The 15681-nt window shown below is 41.4% G+C and overlaps 1 protein-coding gene across 1 annotated transcript in view; it reads right to left on the bottom strand.

Moving 5' to 3' along the window:
* Nucleotides 1-1430: 1430 nt before the first annotated feature.
* Nucleotides 1431-15681, bottom strand: part of NDUFA9 (NADH:ubiquinone oxidoreductase subunit A9) — a 38352-nt gene continuing 24101 nt past the window's right edge. Inside the window, exons 7-11 of the mRNA XM_030321664.1 lie at nucleotides 13226-13293; nucleotides 11973-12049; nucleotides 7528-7623; nucleotides 4596-4662; nucleotides 1431-1776 (exon numbers count right to left, since the gene is read on the bottom strand). Of these exons, the coding sequence (XP_030177524.1) occupies nucleotides 1606-1776; nucleotides 4596-4662; nucleotides 7528-7623; nucleotides 11973-12049; nucleotides 13226-13293 (479 nt within the window). The 3' untranslated portion in view covers nucleotides 1431-1605. The remainder of the gene's footprint in view (nucleotides 1777-4595; nucleotides 4663-7527; nucleotides 7624-11972; nucleotides 12050-13225; nucleotides 13294-15681) is intronic.

The raw sequence follows: 15681 nt of genomic DNA, 5'->3' as shown, positions 1-15681 counted from the left end.
ATGCATTAGAAAATAAAAAAGAAGGCACTGGTTATGACAGGAAAGAAAAGGGTTGAATTACGGCTTTAGAGAAAGCAAGTATGTGGCACCATGACTTATGATTCCAAAGAGATGAGAAACAGCACTGCTGAAACATGCAGGTTCTGTAAGAAAAGACACTGTACATTATAGAATTATGATTTCTTTTCAGATCACACCCACCCATCTGTGTGCCTACCGACTGGCTTGTGACCAACCAGGGTATCATCCGAAATAACAAGTTATCTTAGCTGAAGACAAAAAGTGAAGCTTGGAATTGGGCTCCTTTCCCTAGAACACGACTCTCACACGTTACCACGCAGGAGAATAAACTGGCATGTTTAATAAAATTGCTGGGCATTTTCTCTAGAGATTCTGATTTCGGTCTGGGTAGGACTCAGCCACCTGAGTAACAGGAACAGCACCACTCGGTGCAGTGCTTTCCACTAATGTGCACACAGATCTTCCAGGGACCTTTCTAAAATGCAGCTCCTGATCCAGCAGGACCGAGGTAGGGCCTGGCGTTCTAGACTTCCAACAAGCTCCCAGGTGATACTGATGCCGTTGGTCCATGACCACACCTGAATAGCCGACCTCTGTCCATCTGGGGACCAAAGATTCTGGAGCACACAGAGGGCAGGTAGAGAACTCACCTTCAATTCTCACGTACCTTACTCTGTGAGGATGAGATGGGCGTTGCCAGAACTGGACAGGGTTTTCACGGACATTCCCCTCCTACAGACCAAGGGGTCACACTGCAGAGGGATGCAGTTGGTCACCTTGGCTTCACCACAAATTACAGGGAGTTCTTAATCCTACTGCACGGAGGGATTTGCTCACACTGTACCAACTGTTCATCTGGATTTGGCTGCGATATTAATAACTTATGTAAAAAGTTCTAATCCTTAAGCATTGGCATTACTAAAGAGAGACCATGGCACTTCCTCTGCATGGGAGAAAATCCATCCACAACCATTATCTGAAATCACCTAGATGTCGTCCAAACAGCAGCAGGACAGAGGCCTCGGGGAGTTCAGATCCAAGCAGAGGACTATGGAATTACCGCAAGCAGTTTGAAAATCCATATCTACAGACAATGTTTTTACATGTACCGACTATTTTTAAGTGCATGTGGATGTCATTAAGATACATTTTTTTAAATACCTTGTGGAATAAGTTCGGATTAGTTATGGGGCACTAGATATTTTCTCAACTAATGGATGTTAAAAAGACAATCACATATCACTTGGGGTGATCACACTACCTTAACATTAAAAAGGGGTCCTCATCTTCCAAAACATATGCCAGAAATAGCCTGACATAGAGAAACTCAAATCCTTCCATATTTCAGAGAATAAGTAACATATGTCATTAAATACATATATTTAAAGAAACTGTGTTCAAATTCTAAATGACTGAATTTTTCATTTTATAAGCCAAGAGAGAAAGGGCTGCAGCAGAATTTAACCTCAGATGGTTTAATAGAGGCATCACATTGACTATGTACAGGATTCTCCGAAGAAAGTGGGCCGGTCGCTTGCCAGGTGACCCAACCAGCACCAAAACCCCAGAGCAGCTCAGGGGCCGCTAGAAGGTGACAGTCTTGGCCGGCTTCACGTCTTCAATTTCAGACGACAGCCAACGGTATGTACGATGGCGCCGCAGCACCTCAATGGCCTTGAGTTCCAGGGGTGTTGCCTGAATTCCGAGGTCTTCCAAGCCGGGCAGGTGTGGCAATACCATGTCTGTGACGTGAAGCTTTGGACAGACAGAACCACAGAGAACACTGAAAACTGACCCAAACATGAAGTGCTATCCCACCAACACTTCAACACTCAAGCTGGCCTGAGTCCCATTACCGAGACTTGTTTTCAAAGGATACGTGGCTGTTTTTGGTTCCTGGACCTCACTAAAAGCAGACCACAGAGAAAGACTGTAAGCGGGGAAAAAAAGGCAAGGTCACCATACAGCAGCACAAAGGTCCCCAGCACAACCCATGAGCGCAGAACACTGGCTCTAGATGAGCCATTCTACAGACCGAAACAGAAATCAGTCTGCAATGGAGATGTGCCAGTCACCATTGTCAGGGTAGCTTTACAGGAGGTTCAGGAAGAAAAATAAAATAGGGGCAAATGCAGAACTAGCCCATTCCCCAATTCTCCTTTCTGCTTCTGTTTTCACTCCTGAATTCGGGAGATAATTAGCATTTGTTCCTTGCTCATTAAGGGATAATCCATTAACCTTTGTGCTCCTGCTATACTTAGTCTGGTAGACTGATGCTCACCACAGATATAAAACACCAAACCCATCTTGTTTGTAGAGAAGGAGAAGGAGTTGGAAGACTTCCATGATCCTAGACCATCCAAAAGCGTATGAAGACAATCAATCTGCATATAGAGCAGCATGCCCCTTCACCCACCTGACAAAGTCTGCAATCCTTTTACTAGAGTGCTGTGAGACAGCCTCCAAACCAAATCCAAAGCCCATTCAGCCTACTGTATCAACACCGGCTCCATTATCAGTGTAAGAGGCACATTAGCATAAGATACACTGAAGTGCTCTGACAGTCAGTCCTCCAGTCCCATCTGTCATGAACGTAGACGGGATAGATCTTCTTTCCAGACACAGCGTGTCAGAGGGGAGGATAATGCCTGCCCATTCACATCTGTTTCCTGAAGACTGTTTTCTCATCTTGTCTGCATTTTAAGTTTTAGGTAACATTCAGAGGATAATTTGACTGTTCTGGTTGAAAAACCGTCAACAGGCCGTTAAAAGTAGAGATAGTATCGTATTTTCATTTTATTTCATGTCCTCCCTAGAAACACTTCTACACACAGTGAGGAAGACTAGCATGGGAGACAGCAAGACAGGAAGAGCCAGAGCTCTGGAGTCCAACTCAATGTAGAGGGACAAGAGAGGCAGCCAGACACTGGTCAAGAGACTGAGAAAAGATGGGCACCTGGGTGGCTTGGTCGGTTAAACATCCAACTCTTTGTTTCAGCTCAGGACATGATCTCATGGTTCGTGAGTTCAAGGCCTGCATTGGGCTGGGCTCTGTGCTGAAAGTGTGGAGCCTGCTTGGGATTCTCTGTCTCTGTCTCTCTCTCTCAGAGCTTGTTTGGGAGTCTCTCTCTCTCTCTCAAAATAAATACATAAACCTTAAAAAAATATTTAAAAAAATAAAAAAGAGAATGAGAAAGAAATAACCAACCGAGTTGGATTACAGCGGGCAGAGTGGAGACCTTTCTTACCTTTCTGGAAGATGAAAATGTTCACTACTATTACACACATTTTCAGCATAAAAAGTTGAAGAAAAATAAAAGGCAGAGAGAGGCAGGAGTAGTAACATCTGGCATGTATTCTGAGGGCTGCCTGAATAATACTTGCTGATGGTCTACAGCTGTGCTGCCCAGTACAGTAGCCACTGGCCAAATGTGGTAATTCTCATTTATACTTAAATTAATTAAAGTAAATAAATTTCAAATCTTCTTTCTGCAGCTGCATTAGCCATATTTCAAATGTTCAATAGTCACATGCTGCTAGGGGTTATGTTTTGAACATTGTAGATTCTAAACCATTTCCATCACTGCAGAGAGTTATATTGGACAATACTGGTTTAGATCCAGAAAAAGAAAGGAATAAATCAGGGGAGAATGCCTAGGTTTCTGGCTTGAGTAACAGAGAGAAGAGTGACCTCGTTAATTAAGATGAGGGAAGCCAGGAGAGAAGCAGGTTTGCACTTCTATTTGTGGACACGTTCAGTTTCAGAAAACTGTAATATACCCAAATACATGGACGAGTCTGCAGCTGGGTAGGGTAGGGGCGCAATTCGAGGCTGGAGATAAAAATGCAGCCACGAGCTTACAGACAGCAGCTGGAGCATGGGATGAGCTGAAGGTTGCTCAGAGGATGAGCAAAAATACAAAGGGCTGAGGGCAGAGCTCGTGGGTTCCCCAGCGTGTACAGATCAGGGAAGAGAGGGTAAGTCAGGAAGAGAAACCGAAAAGCATGGCCTAGTGAGAGGAGGAAAAGCAAGGGAACATGGAGATGGCCAGAAAACAGATTGGCAGCCAGGGGTTCAAGGAGAGAAGGGGTGATCATAGGTAATCTTGCAAAGAGCAGTTTGTGGGGGAGAAACGGGAATAAAAGCTTGAATGGAGTGGGCTCTTGCTGAGGTTAACAGCAGGAATAGACAGCTCTCCTGAAGGGCTATGACTAAAAGGGACCCAGACAAACAGGACGGTAGCCAGAAGGGACATGAGGGAGGGGAGGGTTTTGTCTTTAAAAAAATGGAGCACTAAAGGCATGTTTGTGTGCCGTTGGGTATGCTCCAGCAGAGAAGGAAATCAGATCACATCCCAGAGAAGCTTGGGGAGGACGCACGCACTGGAGCAGGCCAAGACAGCGTGAGGTACAAGGCCCAAGCCACGGAGCTGGCCTCAGACAGGATAACAGACAAGAGCATGAAAATAACCCATGCCAGCAAGCAAACAACGATCAGTTCTAACTCCTCCAACTCTGCAGCTCTCGGCCCGGCACCTGCCCACCAGGCAGATGTTCACCACACTCACACTCACCCGCTCCACTTTATCCCTCGTTGTCCAGGGCTCAAACGGACTCATTTCAAAGAGTCGTGCTACCCACCTGGAAAAAGGAATAAATAGGGCATATGTGGTAAGTATCTCCATAGCCAATACTCAAGCGAGCCTGCAAGAAGCAAAAGGAGAGACGCTGTTGTAGAGACAGGAGTTCACTGATTTTTTGGGTGTTTTGTTTTTTGTGTTTTTTGTTTTGTTTTGTTTTTTTAAAGAAAATAACCAACATCCTGGCACCACTACCTGTGAGGTTCCTCTCCCTTTCAAGCTACCCCAGCCTGACTGCCGTAACTCGTGGCACTCATACTCTTCACGAAGGATACAACAAATCTGAACAAATGAAAACTAAAATAAAGCCATTACTATGAACAAAACAAAAACGATCCAACGTTCAAATCTCATTTAACTTATCTAATCTAATTTAAACCTCAAACATCCACATATGCTTCTGTTAAGAATGCAGGGCAAGCTGAGTACTATGCTAGATGTAAACTGTAATACTTAAAAGCAGGGCCCCCCCCAAAAGGAACCAAAATAATTCAAAAGTAAGGAGAAACCTAAGATGTAGGGTGCAAACCAGGAAGCCACCCAGGACAGGAGAGCTGCCTGCCTCAATTAGTGCCATCTCTCCACTCTTAGTCAAAATAGAGCTCTCCTTATCTCTGCCACCGAGATCCTGTCAAGTACACTCAGGGCAGTGGGTTTCAGCTAGCGTCGAGGCCCCCAGGAATTCCCCAGGGCCCCCACAGAGAACTGGGGCACAGGCTGGGAGTCCATGCTTGGAGTATCACCTGTCAGTACAGCCAGACCAGCTCTGCTTTTATCTGATTGATCCAGTGGGCCTTCAGTGGGTCACGGAACACGGGGTTCCAGAGCTTTTTAAAAACTTAACATCATTCCAATGTGCATAAAAAAATGAAAAAGGAAGCTGAAGATTGGCCAAAATTTCTCCAGGAACATATAAAACCTCAGATTCCAGACCACGTGTCCCAGTGGCAGAAAAGGGCATAACTTTACTGGGCTACCACAGCTTAATTAAAACTCTCGGACAAACCTTCGACTGTCTGTGCTCTGCTTCTACGCTGACAGACGACTTCCGCTGTCTATTTCTGTGTCCCCAGTGGGCCACTCCGTGTGCATACGCCAAATCCAGCTGAAGGTAACTCTCAATTTCATGCATTGCCGAGGAGACAGCACCCGGCAATCTGGCTGACACCCCTGCCCTGTGCCGAAGCCGCTGACATAAGTGACCTCACCACCAACCCCAGTGGACATTTGTAAGTCCTTTACCTCATGTGACTTTTCTGCAGCATTTCATCAGACAAATACTGACAGAGCGCCTCCTGTGTGTCAAGTACTGTTCTGGGTGCAGGAGATACAGATGTGAAGAAACAGCCAGGCTCCCCTTCTTGAAACAGTCATTTCCTCTTTAAAACACCCCCTTCCATTTGGTTTCTAGGCTTCCAAACACTCTACTTGTTTCACTTAAATGTCTGATTACTCATTTTGGGCCTTTCGGTAAATTCCCCTCACCCTGCAGGTCCTCCAAATGGCAGTATTCTCTAAGCTACATCCTCAACCCTCCTCCTTCACATACATTATGTGCTCTTCCCTACTGATATCAGTCACTGAGTATCAAATGAAAATGAAGTAGGCAACTTGAAAGACAGAACACTCTCAATAAATATTATCATCACACTGCATTCTACTTTTCTGACACCTCTGTTTGGTCACAAGCTTTCTGAGGGTTTAGTATAGTATCTTGAGTTCCTAGTGCACTGCCTAAGACATAGGACGCATTTCATAAATATTTGCTGAATGAATGCAGGAGTGAACTGCCATGTTGGTTTATAAGTCAATCTCTGGCATGGGGTACTAGGTGGCTCAGTCGGTTGAGCGTCCGACTCTTGATTTGGGCCCAGATATGATCCCAGGGTCGTGGGATCGAGACCTGTGTTGGGCTCCGCATTGAGTGTGGAGCTTGCTTAACATTCTTTCTTTCTCTCTCCCTCTGCCCCTCTCCCTTGCTCGCATGCTCTCTCTCTCTCTAAAAATAAAAAAATATATAAAATAAAAATGGAAAAAATTTTTGAAAAGTCAATCTCTGGCAGACTGGATTTGAAAGTCTCCCTGACCGGACCACTGTTAAGTGACATAATTCTGAGATCCTAAACCTGCAAAAGGAAGAAGTGAACCAAGAAGCAGGGCAAGAAGAAAGAAGATAAGGCGACCACAAGGCCAAATCAACCTGGCTTCTTCCCCTTCCCCCAACTACATGATCAGACTGGTTTAATAAAGAAGGATCCCCTTTCGACGTCTGGGTGAGTGGTATGAAACAGAAGGAAATCTCATTGCTCCTTTACACAACCTCCTAAGCAAGACACTTCTACAAATTAACTAAGTGGTGGGCGCCTGGGTGGCGCAGTCGGTTAAGCGTCCGACTTCAGCCAGGTCACGATCTCGCGGTCCGTGAGTTCGAGCCCCGCGTCAGGCTCTGGGCTGATGGCTCGGAGCCTGGAGCCTGTTTCCGATTCTGTGTCTCCCTCTCTCTCTGCCCCTCCCCCGTTCATGCTCTGTCTCTCTCTGTCCCAAAAATAAATAAACGTTGAAAAAAAAAAATTAAAAAAAAAAAAATTAACTAAGTGGTTTCTATGGAGAGAATTTGAAGAACTATAGATTTTACCTCTCAACATACATTGTACTTCTCATCCACAGTAACCCACACTCCCTTTCTTAGACACCTCTGGTTCCATCCTAGACTAAGATCAAGACATCAGGAGCACCTCCTACTTAGAGATTCAGAGACTCCACTGTAATGAACATACTCCCTATAACCCTAAGTGAGAGAGCATTACAAACAAATGTATCAAGTTAGGTCTATTTTAGAAGGCATAAAAAGAAGCACTTTACTTACTGATAGGCAAAATGTGGCAGAGGGTACGGGAGGAAAGGTCTGTGAGCCATAGCAAAGACATACTGCACCAGGTCAAAAAGGAGGTACCGACTGGGCCTACAAAAAGAAAATTCATAGTTCTTCAAATTATTTGCTCCTTACAAACTTTCTTCCTAAATTTAACAAAATAACATTTTCTCAGTGAAAGAGGAAACACATAGGCACTGCAGTAAATACAGATTAGTACAAAGAAAAATCAACCATAATCCCAAAGTTAGTATGTTTATATATCCTTACTTCTCATCCCCTTACCTACACACGATTTTATTTTTATAAATGTAAGATTGCACAGGCATCCTATTCTGTAATGTCTTTTTCATTTAACATTATCATGGTCACTTTTCTATGTCTCTCAATATTCTAGTGTATGTTTAATGACTGCATATATTGCAATGCGTGTAGTTGTAACTATTTGATAAATTCCCAGGTTGAGGGATATGTAAGCTATTAAAAATATTTTTTCTCTATAAGATAATGCCTTAATGAACATTCCTGCAGTAAACATTTGTACTTATCCAGAATTATGTATTTGTAATATATTCTAGAGGTGGAACTGGCTCAAAATATGCTTGGAAATCTTAAGGCTTTTACTGATACTTCCACACTGCCTTCCAGAAAGGTCATATTAATTCGCCTAAGATGCTACTAGCCCCCTTACCAACAATGAGGTTAGTCATAAAAAATAGTCAAACAAAACTTTGCCGATCTGCGAGGTAAGAAAAGTACCTCAACCTTTTAATTTGTGTTAACTTTCACTCTAGAGATTAAGTTTTTTTCTATAGGTTTGGCTACTTACGCTTCTTTCTTTTCTCTCTTTCCTCCTAAAGTCCCGTCTATAAAGAATAATTTGTAAGAATTCTTTATATTTTAATGACATAGTTGGAAATATTTTTTACTGTTTGTATTTTGCTTTGTAATGTTTTGTGGCATACATAAGTTTAAACATTTCACTTAAGCAAAAGTTCTGATTTATGATTTGCCTTTATAGTTAGAAAATCCCTCTACTGTCACCAGTGACATAAATTTCCACATATTTTTTTGTAATGCTCTTGGGGTTCTTTAATCCATAATTTTGTGGATAACGTATTTTTATATTGATATAAGGAAAAGATGTAACAATGTTTATTGACTGATCTACCCTTTCCCCATATTCTGAAATGTCACCCTATCACATACTATATTCTTACATATATTTGAGATGGCTTCTGGACCTTCTATTCTATTCCACAAATCTGAATAGTTTTGTACTGGTACAACCTAGCTTTAATAATTATTATTGTTTATAATATATTTTAGTATCTCTTCACCCATTTTCCTAGTCCCCTTTGCCTCAAAAAGCCTGTGAGAGCTGAGAGCTGAATTCACACAATTCAGTGAGAAACTCAACATTCTGACATTTTAGCAAACAAAAACAAAAACAAAAAACATGAAAATGTCAGCTAGGGGAACATCAGACCAAGCCCTCAAACAGCTTCCTTCGAGTACCAGAAGGACGTGTAAGGATCACTGCTCAGCACGCATGCTATGCCACAAAACAATCTGTAATCTTTACAACAACAGGCAATACTGGTATCATGGGTAAACTAATTACACGTAATGTACTTGCTCTTGTCCCCCAGCCGCCTCTCCACTATACTAGCGCAGCAAAGTCCCTCCTCTGGTTCAAGCGAGTATCTGCCTTCTTTGTGCCTGAACCACCAGCAAGATGGAGTTGCAGAGAAAATAACAGCTGGGCTACCTGGCTTCACCTACGTTTCTGATCACTAACTTCAAATGGAAGACTCAGTTCTGCTTTGCAACCCTGCCATGCTCTCCTAAGAGGTGTTTGTCCATTCTACCAGAGAATATCTCCTATCTTCAACTCGGTCCTCAAATTTTCCACAGACCTCTCTCACCCACCCCATCCTGCTTTTTAGCCGATGATCTCACCCACCATTTGTCTTTTCATCATTTTCTTAATGGTGCCTTCTGAAGTACAAAAGTTTCCCATTTTGGTGCAGTCTAACATCAATTTTTCCTTTCACAAAGTATGCTTTTGATACCACATCTAAAAAATCTCTGCCTAACCCAAGGTCTAGAATATTATTTTTCTTCCAAAAGTTTTTTAGTTTTAACTCTTACATTTAGGTCTCTGATATATTTTGAGTTAATGTTTTCATGTATTTTGTGAAATTAAGGGCCTATGTTCATCCTTTGGCATGTGGATTTCCCAGGACCACCTGTTGAAAAGACCATCCTTTCCCCACTGAAGTGTCATGACAGTTCTGTTAAAAATCAACCATCCATAAACACAAAGGCTGATTTCTAGACTATCCAGACTATTGATTCAGTTTAGTTAGAATAGAATATTCTTATGCCAGCATCACACTGTCTGGATAACTCTGGTTTGAGAGTTAAGTTCTGAAATTAGGAAACCTAAGTGCTCCAACTTTATTCTTCTTTGTCAAAATGGTTTTGGCTGTTGTGGATCTTTGCATTTCCATATAAATTTAGAATTACTTTGTCAATTTCTGGAAAAAAAAAAAAAACCCTGCTGGAATTTGGATAGGACTGGCTTGAGTAGAGAGATCAATTTGGGGAAAGTTTCCATGTTAACAATATTGGCTCTTCCAGCCCATGAACATAAGATGTCTTTCCATTCATTTAACTCCTCTTTAATTTCCCTCAGCAATGTTTTGTAATTTTCTGGATACTGGTCTTACATTTGTTAAATTTATACCTAAATACTTTATTCTTTTGACGTTACTGTGAATATAATTATTTTCTTAGTTTTATTTTCAGATCGTTTATTTGCAAATATATGGAAACTGAGTTTTATATCTGATCCTGTACCTTGTGACCTCAATGAATTTGTGAATTAGTGCTCCCAGTTTTATGTGTATTATCAACAGGTACCTAATGAATGAATGACAGAATGGACCAACATCATAAAATTAATAACTATGAAAAAACTAAGAGCAAAATTTAAGGTCTTATGCCTCTTTGCATTAGCCTCAAAGTGTCTGAGAAATAAGCAAAGTTTTCCTCTGCGTTGACGAGACAAAAAGAGAAATGCAGACACGTATCCAGTTTCACACACACAAAAAAATGCCTGCGTTTCCATGTGTGCCAAACAACTATGACGTAATGCAGCCCAGCCAATGACAGTACTGGAGGGGGCTGGGGAGCGGTAAAGAGGAAACCGGTTAACTCATCACAGAGCTATTTCTACAGAGTAGGAAGCAAAGTCTGTAAAGCCATTTCTGTTCTTTTCTTCTCTAGAATCCTAGTCTAAGTACCTCTTGACTAGAGCCTGATGGCTTGAGTCTAGTGATGTATGGGCTCTGTGCTGAACACACTTTGTGACTAATTCTCCTAGAGTATGTAACTAATTGCACTGAACCAGGGAACTCAAAGAGAGGCCTAGCCTGCAGCCACTAGATTCAGAAATACAATACAATCATTTGCACTGACAAAAATTTTACTAAATGAAATCTATAATAATAGTGAAACATAACAATGTATGAATTCACAATCCTGGGAATGTATACTATGCCTCCTGGCTTAGAGAGAAACGTGTCTTTTCTCTGGAAACAAATATTTCCTAGGAATTAAAGTTATCACTTAATTGTTGAATCAGATCTCCATCTTTCTTGGAACATCAGGTGTCATTAGCTTGCTTCACTGAATGACAGGGTTCTGGGCCAATTATTAAGTGGATTTGGTACTTTTTGGTTTGGCGGACTGAGTCTTAATTTTTTAGTCTTAGTTAAGCCAGAAAAAAGGTCCTAAACCCAGCTGTGACAAAATTTAATAAAATCAGGTAAGTTATACAGTTTAACTGTTTCCTATCTGTCCTAAGCGCAAAGACAGCATACCATAAATGATCAGTCTTGTGCAACACTAACAACTGTATTGTAAACCAGGCCATTTCCAACCTTTGGGGGACATTGCAACACTCTATCAAAAGCAATTTGATTTTGCAACTGCACTTACTCCCTAAAAGTGTTCTGTTTGTGTTTCTGAATTTATAGTAACAGCCTTTATTAAAAACATCACTGGAGTAGTACAAAACCATCCTTGGTAATCACTGGACTAAGTATATGTAATATACTAGGGCAGTTGGTGCTCAGACTTTGGTTGACAGAAAAATCACTTATTAAATCCGATTCCGTGGTTCAGTCAAATCCTGATGCAACAGAACCATTCAGGAGATCCTGACAGTGGTAGCTTTTGGACAGCTCTTTGAGACACAATGGCCTCAGGGCTAAGGGAATAAAATTTCTGGAATAAAAATAGTTGAACAAAGACACTAAAAATGCAACAAATACATCTGTTAGTGGTAGGTTTAGATCTTATTGTTCCTGTAAATCATTACAATTCACTCATTTTAACAGGTAGTTTAAAGTCAAACTCTAGCCACCTACCCAACAAAGGCAAAAGATTTCCCTCTGGCATCTGGATCCTTAATGGCATTAACAATTCCTTTTGATACATCTACAACCTATAAGAAATTGTAACACATGTTTAAGCAATCCTTGAAAGAGAAACAGAGAGATGGGAGAGGGAGGGAGGGGGGAAAGAAGGGAGGGAGGTCAGAAAACAGGCCACAACAATCACAACCAAAAAAAAAAAAAAAAAAAGATAAAATGGCATTGTCTGTTTCCAGAAAGCCCCTTAAAGAACCCACTCCTCAAAAGCTCAAATGATCTGCACATTGGAAGGTTCACCTATATATTTTTTCTAGTCAGAGCACATTCACGCTCAGGCGGCTGTCGAGGCCGTCTGATTTGACTTTGCCTACCATCTTTGCAATCTCACACCTTACCACTCGTTCCTCTAACGCTGTTACCATGCTATCACAAACAAGTAGGCTGAATCCCATGGAACTGCCAACATTCTACCATTTTGCCTTTCCAAAATAATACTTTTATATGGTTTCAGATCCCATGGTTTTCAACTGGGGCGATTTTGGCTCCCAGGGGACCTTGGCAAATGCCTGGAGACATTTTTAGTTGTCACAACTGGGGAGGTAGTGCTACTGCCATCTGGTGGGTAGGAATGCTGCTAACCATTCTACAACAGCCCCTCTGACAAACGATTATCTGGCCCAAACTGTCAATAGTGCCAGATGAGAAACCCTGATTCAACATAATATGGAACCCAACACGCTCTCTCCTCTGGGCCCCTGTACACGCTGTTCCCTCTGCATGAAATGTTCTTGCCCAACCCCCTCTCATATGACTTGCAGCTAGTCATCTTTAAGACCTCACCGTAGATGTCATTTCCTCTGGGAGGCTGTGTCTGACCCTCAAGTCTGGATTAGGTGTCCCTCTCTGCTGTAATTATATAAATCCTCTCCCTATCATAGCACTTACCACATTGCACGGCAACTGCTTTGCTAGCCTACCCTTCCAGCCTGGGGATAGCAATGTGTGTCTAGTTCATACCTCTATATGCCCAGTGACAGGTACAGCGTGCCTAGTACACTCAACGTATTTTCTTAAATGAGCAAACAAGTGAACACACAGAGAATACATGTAGCTCTTAAGTAAACTGAGAGGCAAGCAGTTGATGCAAGCTGAAAAGAAGAATGATGGAGTTACAGGATTAAGATAAAACCAGAATACTATGACCTGACTCTGAATCCAGCCAAAGCCCCTCCACCCAGGGTACTTACATAGACTGGTTGTTTCACTGTCTTCTTGCCCAAGGAAATAAGAGGTACACCACCAAACCAACGGGTATCTGGCAGAAGAATGAGAAGTATTCTTAGAAGGCCTAAGGTCCTGGAAGACCCCCCCCAATCTCCAGGTGCTCCAGGTTAGCATAATCACTTTGCATAACTGAAGTAATGGAATAGATGTAGCTGACTTTGAGAGAGCTAGTCGGCAGTCACTTGTTTTTCAGATAACAAAGATGGAAAGTAAAAAAGCCAAATCTTTAAGAACATGGACAGCAAGGGAAAGTGGTCAAATGGCTTGGCCACTTGATGCATGGCCACTCCCAAGACTGGAGTCTAAACTGCACCCCATACTAAGGAGGCACATAGGAATCAATAGATCAGCGGCACAACATAGGAAACCCAGAAAAAGACCCTGGGTTTTTAGTATGGGAATTTAGTAAATGATGAATGCATTACCACAAATATGTGAGAAATGGAAAGATTATTTATACTACATGGTGCTGAGACAATTACTCTACTAATTGGGGAAAAAGAAAGGGAGGGAGAAAAGCCTCATCTCTTACAATAAACCAAAGTAGATTAAATGTAAAGATAAAAAAAAAACCTTATAAAAAAATTTTAAGGTAGACATTATTTATAAGAGCATCAAAAAGAATACAACACTCAAGAATAAACTTAATCAAGTTGGCTAAAGACTTGCACGCTGAATACTAGAAAACACTGCTGAAAGAAATTAGTAAGTCACAAATAGAAACATGTCTCACGTGGAAGACAATACTGTTAAGATATCAAACTACCCACAGAATCTACAGAGCTAATGCAGTCCCTGTCAAAATCCCAATGGTGTATTCTGCAAAGTACACAAAACTACACCTTAAAATTCATATGGAATCTTCAGAGACCCCAAATAGCCAAAACTATCTTTTTGTTTTGGTATTTTTTTTAATGAAATTTATTGTCAAATTGGTTTCCATACAACACCCAGTGCTCATCCCAAAAGGTGCCCTCCTCAATGTCCATCACCCACTTTCCCCTCCCTCCCACCCTCCATCAACCCTCAGCTTATTCTCAGTTTTTAAGAGTCTCTTATGGTTTGGCTCCCTCCCTCTCTTTTTTTTTTTTTTTCCCCTTCCCCACCCCCATGGTCTTCTGTTAAGTTTCTCAAGATCCACATAATAAAAACATATGGTACCTGTCTTTCTCTGCCTGACTTATTTCACTTAGCATAACACTCTCCAGTTCCATCCACGTTGATACAAATGGCCAGATTTCATTCTTTCTTATTGCCAAGTAGTATTCCATTGGACAACTTCTTTATCCATTCATCAGTTGATGGACATTTAGGCTCTTTCCATAATTTGGCTATTGTTGAAAGTGCTGCTATAAACATTGGGGTACAAGTGCCCCTATGCATCAGCACTCCTGTATCCCTTGGGTAAATTGCTAGCAGTGCTATTGCCGGGTCACAGGATAGATCTATTTTTAATTTTTTGAGGAACCTCCACACTGTTATCCAGAGCAGCTGCACCAGTTTGCATTCCCACCACAGTGCAAGAGGGTTCCTGTTTCTCCACATCCTCTCCAGCATCTATATTCTCCTGATTTGTTCATTTTAGCCACTCTGACCAGCATGAGGTGGTATCTCAGTGTGGTTTTGATTTGTATTTCCCTGATGAGGAATAATGTTGAGCATCTTTTCATGTTACTGTTTAGTCAAAACTATCTTGAGAAAAAAAAGTTGGAGGTCTCATATCTCTTGATTTCAAAACTTACTACAAAGCTATAGTTATCAGAGATCAAAACAGTGGCATAAAGATAGACATATAAACCAGTGGAATAGAACAGATACAAATAACCTTTATATGTATGGTCAAATGAATTTTTTGGACATGGAACCAAAACCGTTCAACAGGGAAATGACAGCGTTTTCAACAAATGATGCTGGGAGAACTGAATATCCACATATAAAAGAATGAAGTTGGATCCTTACCTTCCATCATACACAAAAATGAACTCAAGATGGATCAAAGACTTAAACGTAAGAGCTAAAACTACAAAATCCCTAAGGAAATATGGGAGAAAGCTTCATGACACTGGACTCAGCAATGATTTCTTGACTATGATACTAAAACATAGGCAACAAAGGAAAAGCAAATAAACTGGACTACATCAAAATTAAAAGCTTCTGTGCACTGAAGGACAGAGTGAAAAGGCAGCCTGCAGAGTGGGAGAAAATATTTTTAAGTCATATATCTGGTAAGGTGTTACTACCCAGAATATATAAAGAGCTCTTATGATTCAACCATAACAAAAACAACCCAATTGAAAAATAAGCAAAGGATATGAACAGACGTTTTTCCAAATAAGATACACAAATGGCTAACACATGAAAAAAAAAAAAAAAAGTTCAACATCACTAATCATTGCAGAAATGCAAATCAAAATCACGA

The sequence above is a fragment of the Lynx canadensis genome, chromosome B4 (assembly GCF_007474595.2).
Source record: "Lynx canadensis isolate LIC74 chromosome B4, mLynCan4.pri.v2, whole genome shotgun sequence".
Classification (NCBI taxonomy): domain Eukaryota; kingdom Metazoa; phylum Chordata; class Mammalia; order Carnivora; family Felidae; genus Lynx; species Lynx canadensis.
The sequence above is the reverse complement of the archived record's forward strand: the minus strand, read 5'-3'. Positions and strand labels throughout refer to the sequence as shown.